At 40.0% G+C, this 6338-nt stretch overlaps 1 protein-coding gene across 1 annotated transcript; it reads left to right on the forward strand.

Moving 5' to 3' along the window:
- Positions 1-2791: 2791 nt before the first annotated feature.
- On the forward strand, positions 2792-6103 carry LOC139739094 (uncharacterized). The gene is made up of 4 exons (XM_071649714.1): positions 2792-2905; positions 3324-3383; positions 5762-5958; positions 5989-6103. The coding sequence occupies exons 1-4, from the start codon at positions 2792-2794 to the stop codon at positions 6101-6103; spliced, it is 486 nt and encodes a 161-aa protein (XP_071505815.1).
- The last annotated feature ends 235 nt before the right edge of the window (positions 6104-6338 follow it).

Genomic DNA, 6338 nt, shown 5'->3' on the forward strand with positions numbered 1-6338 from the left:
CAAGCTATAGGCTTCCAAATCTCACGCAATAAGGGTGAGACGTGCGCAATTCACCCAATTCTTACTCTATTATTTATTAAAGAATGCTCACACTAGATCCCCCAAATAGAAAGTATATATACATGTACTCAGTACCAGATTGCATCATTTGACATTTGAAGTGTAGATTACTAGTCAAAATTCCTAACCTTTGAAAGGGTAAACCCCCTTTCACATCTTTATGCCTCCGCCACGAAGTGGTGCCGGAGGCATTATGTTTTTGGGTTGTCCGTTCGTCCGTCCGTCCGTCCGTACGTACGTCTGTCCGCTTTCGTTTACGCGATAACTTGAGTAATATTGAATGGAATTTTACCAAACTTGGTCCAAGTATAAAGTGTGATGGGGCAATTACTTCATTAGATTTTGGGTGAAATCAGCAAAAGGCCAAAGGTCAAAGGTCAAGGTCAAATCATGAAATTGTATCTGTTTACGCGATAACTCAAGACTGGATCAAGCAAAGTTCACCAAACTTTAGATTGTCCGAGGATGATGTATGCTTTTTTGAGTGAAATCGGACAGAGGTCAAAGGTCAAAGGTCAAAGATCAAGGTCAAATCCTGAAATTTGTCTGTTTACGTGATAACTCAAAACTGGATAAAGCAGCTGTCACCAAACTTGATCCAAGGATGATGTATGATGGGGCAATTAGTTATGTAGATTTTAGTGACATTGGCAAGAGGTCAAAGGTCAAAAGATCAAGGTCAAATGCTAAAAATGTTGCTATTATTTTCCCCATATCCATGCAATGCCTGAAGGTATTTTCTTGAAACTTAGTGTAGACATGTACTACTGCATAAAGATTCTCCAGAGAGTTTCATGTCATAAGGTCAAAGGTCAAAAGGTCAAAGTTAGGTGAAAATGTTACAATTTCACTCTTCTCGTAAATGGTTCAATCAATCTTGTGGAACTTGGTGCATACGCATGCAGAGACTCCAACTCTCCCGTTTTCGACGGGAGATCTCCCGCCGAAAACCTATTTTTGCAAAATCTCCCGTTCTCCCGCTGGAGATTTGATTTCTCCCGCCCTGGCTCTGTGTCTCCCGGTGGAAAGGATTTCTTACTTATTGCTATCGTATGTTGAAAAAAATAAGCCTTAGATAGCACCAGAGAACATAGAACACTAGGAACTTCGCGCTTCGCACGCATCAACTTGGAGTCTCCCGTTTGCTAGGGGTTTCGGGCGGGAGAATCTCCAGATCAGAAGGTGCTTGGGGTTGGAGTCTCTGCGCATGTACTGACTGGCAGGGATTATCTAGGGAATTTAGGGGTCATGGGTCAGTAGTCAGGGGTCAAAGGTCAAGGTCAACTCTTCAAAATTTAACTATTTCCCTCATTTACTAGTATATGCAATGCTTGCATTATTATTTTTAAAACTTTATATACATGTGTATTACGGTACCTAATTGAGATTCTCTTGGAAATTTCCTGCCAGAAGGTCAAAGGTCAAAGGTTAAGGGTCAAGGCCAGGTTTAAGTGCTATATAAAAAAAGAATCTATTTTATACTGTAATTACCGGTACTTTCCTCATACCTTGAAAATTACTCAATGCATAAACTTATAAAAGGGTCAGTCAGATGTCAAGTAAAAATCCTCAAAAAATTCCCCAAATACATGTAGGCCTACCTGCACTCTTAGACAACTATAGCAATTTTTTTTTTACCTAGTTCAAGGAAAGTGAACATTCAAGATATTTCTGACAAACCTGTCATTTCAATGCTTTGCCAGTTATGTGAAACTGTCATCACACATTGTGAAGACGTTTAATTGCACTATACACCTATTGGGCGAATCGTGCATTATGGCGGAGGCATCAGTCGCCATAGCGACATTTTTAGTTTTTCTTTTTTTTTTTATTTGATTTATCATCTAAAGAGTGCAGTATTTAATTATTACCTACACGCGTGACTATAACGTATGAAAATTGTAAACTGTTGTAAAAAAAGTGAATGTAGAACCTGAAAATTAAGCACGACCTGGGGGGCGTTTCATAAGGGAACTTGTCGGATAAAGTGTCCGACAAGTCAATTATATCCGAAAAGTTCAGAGAAATCAGCCAATCAGACTAAAGAATTTCTCAAAACTTGTCGGATAGAAGAGACTTGTCAGACATTTTATCCGACAAGTTCCTTCATGAAATGGTCCCCAGGTTCACTGCATATTACATGTACTGCAATGATTTTTTATAGCAACGCTTGCCATAGACGAATTGGCATGCTTATGGTTTTTATGGGACGCGCGCTGTGCATGCGTGAAAAGAGTTGATGCCGCGGTACAATGTGGTGCCAATGCATTGATGCATGCTCGGCGGCACTAGCACTCAATTGACGCCTTATCAATGGGGCACGCTACTACTAACTAGCAACAGAAAAATCCGTCTGTCCGGAGCAGTTTATTTTTTTGACTTTTACGACTCTCCTCTGTGGTAGACATAGGAGGTCGACATAGGAGAAAATTCCGTGAAGCCAGACGCAGACTCCATGGAACATTATCCCCAACAACAAGATACAGGCAGACCGATCTATTCGGCCAATGCCAATGGTGCATGGTGCTCGCCCTTGCAAAGGGCCTACTGCTTACTGCGTAGCTACCCGAACCTCCCCGGTTGATCCTGCTGACAGTTTCGCATCTAACTATCACAACCAGCAGAGAGCAGCAATACCCCACTTCACCGGTGTCTCCACGTGCTGCGCGCCGTACCCGTTTAACGTTAGACTGTTCAGTTTGTTATTAAATGTGTTCACAACAAACTAGTCATGAGTTCCAAAGACGATCAAAGAATACTATCTAAATTGAAGTATTTGCGGCAAGAAGACAAGGCCCTGCAAGATATTGAGACCAAGCTTAAAGCTCAGCTGAACCGCTTGAAGGTAATTTAATACATTCTGAACTGTGAGAGTGAGACTAGACTAGACCTAGTTTGAGTAGGAATGTGTTCATTGTTTTCAAAAGAAGATAGCATACAATCAATCGAATCTTGACCACTTTCAAAAAAGCATGTAACACAACCTGTGTAACACTGGAGAAATATTTTGCCAGATATAATAATAACTGCATGAGTTCATTCATTGTGGGATTATGTTTTACCTTATAGGTCATGTGTTTTGAAGGATAACAGGTAGACAGTGGTAGAGTTTCTACTCTACAAAATCGAAAATGTAGTATGTACCAGGTAGTTCTTTTTCTTGTGATGTACATGGATATATCAAGTACGACAATACTCTTATCAGAGGGATGTACTCATCGGAAGAAGAAGAATATATCGTAAATATATTGTCCTTTCTGCAGCAAGAAGAACGCGTGCTCCGTCAGCAGATGAGGCAGTCAAGTGGAGAGGCCTATGCTGAAGCCGCGGCAGCAAGAGCAAGGATAGAGGAGGTAATTAAGGGGATAAATTTAGTCAAATTAAATCTAGACCTTACATTCTACCTTGTGAAGTGCACATAGTGGGGGGGGGGGGGGGGGGGGGGGGGGGCAAGCCCCATAGTATACAGGAGTCCTGGGTGGTATTCTGAAAATCTTCCTAAATTTCTTCCAAAGTTTCTTCGTAAGTCAGAAAGCTAGGAAGTGCCTAAGTAGGAAAGACAGAATTGGTATTCTGAAATTTCTTCCTCGGAACTTCTTAATGCAAATTAGGCCATCCTTATAAGCCTGCCCATGTCCTTTCATAAGCCAATATGAAATGCTGTATCATAACGAACCAACCAATGACAATTGCATATTATTATGACGTAGGGTTAAATACACGTGTCACGGCATGTCCCCTTTCTCATGCATGCCCATTTTGCGCATCAAAGTACATGTTGCGCGCAGTGAATGACAAGCTCCTGTCACAATGTTTTGCAGCTTGCTATATCTTAACAAAGTACCTTAGGACAGGGGTGGGGCTTTCCTAAATATATCCTCCTAAAATTCTTTCCTAAGTGCATTCTAGAATACATGTACCAACTTCTTCCTAAGTCAGAAATTTGCATTAAATTGCATATTTATATCCTCATTTTCAAATCTTCCTAGGCTAAGTTTCTCCCTAAGTTTAGGAAAAAAGTTAAGAAGAAACTTAGAAAGATTTTCAGAATACCACTTAGGAAAAAATCCTTCAGAAGGATACCTCTTGGGATTAAAGTTCTTGTGTCCAGAAAATTAGATTCTTTTCATAAGTTGATATATCAAATATTGACCTTTCCTTAGAATAATAAAACTGCAGAAACATCTTTATGATGTAGGGGGAATCAATATTACAGATTTTCAATGAATTTATTTGGACCCCATAACAATGGGGAGTGTATTCTCAAGTGACATGGGGTTAATTTTTCATTCCTTTTTGTGAAAGCTCTGAGGTGTGTTACTAGTCATGGCGTTGGGAGAAATTTTCTTATTTTTCAATCATGCACAAAGTGTTATATGTTTGCAAAAGTGATGTAGATGAACTTAAAGCTGCACGCATGCTCTTTTAGTAGAGGGATGCAACATCTAGAATGAGCAGTAGATTGATGACATCAAAATATATTTCTTTTTTTTTTTTTACTGCTGTTGACAAAACTGCTGTTTTGACAATTGGTCAAACTTTGTGTGATTGAAAAAAAAAATGCAATTGTCTTCAGTTCTTCATCTCCAGTCAGCATTGATTCACTAAAAGTTGTTTAGATAGTGCATAGAAAATCCAGCATGAGCTACATTGTAGAGGAAGATGTCTATTTGGTGATGTTTAACCTGTTGAGGACGAGTCCCGAGTATACTAGGGCAAGTGTAAATGGGAAATACGTGTTGTAGCAAAATCAGTCCGTCCTCAATGGGTTAACATTTTCTAAAGAGAGCTGTCTACAAGTGGCTCTTCCAGGAGAGCCAATATAAAATGCCCTGCGAGAAATGTTTGATTTTAGTTCATTCTTTTTTAAAAGTCAATATTCTGGCCATGAAAACCATGTGTGCATGCAGCATACCGTCTATGACATATCCCTCTTTGTGTATCATATATCTGACACCTTGCCAGAATGCTTTGCTTTGAAGAAAGGTAGAAAGATAGAGCAACTGTAGCAGGCGGAGAAAGTGAGGAAGTTTTCGAAAATTAGCAAAGTATGGATTCTTTTTTTTAACTGAAAATACTGTGAAATAACAATTTAATACAGAGTTTACAACCTATCAGATATCGTGATGTGTGTTGGGAATGTCTGTATTGCCACCACATATTCTTTCTATTGTTTCCAGTTTCTCTCATCCGTACCAATTTTTGTTTGTTTACCCGTGTTAAGAATTAAACGCTCAGCAGACTTTCAATTCTTTTCTGATAAATAAAGGCAGCTCTGACAATCTTTATTCCAAAATTCAGCAAATGTCAGAATTTGATGGGGTTTCCTATTTTCTGCAAATTTTGTTTTTCTACAAAATATTGTACAAAAAAAGAAAAAAAAGAAAGTGTTTCATATTTGTTTTCTACCTTAGCATTACCACTACAGTTTAAATTGTATATAATAACAAATTCCACCAGGAAAGCAATTTCACCAAACTTGGAAGATCAAGACATGGCAAGGGTCAGTATGGCACTCTCATCAAAATGCAGCCATGGCATGTACATCCAGATGCATTTTTAGTTCACACACTTGGGTATGGGTAGAGCGTGTCTTAGTTTTAAATCTGTCAGTTATTTGTTCATGTCTTCATTCATTCATTCATTTATTCATGCATTCATTTGTTTGTTTGTTTGTTTTGTTTGTTTTTTTGATGGTGAGCAGGAGTATGGCGTGCAGCAGGATGTGGATGACAAGGAGCTCATGAACAAGAAGCCACTGATGGACCTCAATGATGCTGCAACCTCCATCCTCCAGATGTGCCAGGCCCAGTTTGTAGGACAGTACGTGGCGGAAGAAGAGGAGGAAGAAGAGGAAGAGAACGAGGAGGAAGTGGAGGAGGAGGAAGGTGATGGAGAGTTTGGAGCCGGTGGACATGACATTCACAGAGGAAGCATCGAGCAGGAGGTTGGCGATGAGCTCGGGGCGGCGTACCAAAAGCTCTTTAAGGAGATGCAGGCAGAGATGGATTATGATGATGATGATGAGTTTGACGACACTTGAGAATCCAACATGCCTTGGGAATCAATGCTACAGCTGTAGCAATAGTACACATCACCTGTAGGGCCATAACCGCCATTGAAGAGAAAGTGTCCAGTACTTTTTATCACCTATGCAGGCTGAGAGCCATGCCTCCTCCTTGCCACCATCATGGGTGCGGTGATGACATCAGAAGATGGTATTAATGTGGGAATCCATAGTGCTGTGAAAACCAGTTCTGCGCTTGTACTGTACCAAC

Source organism: Diadema antillarum, unplaced genomic scaffold (assembly GCF_040938485.1).
Source record: "Diadema antillarum isolate AM-2024a unplaced genomic scaffold, OU_Dant_1.0 seq00000782_RagTag, whole genome shotgun sequence".
NCBI lineage: Eukaryota > Metazoa > Echinodermata > Echinoidea > Diadematoida > Diadematidae > Diadema > Diadema antillarum.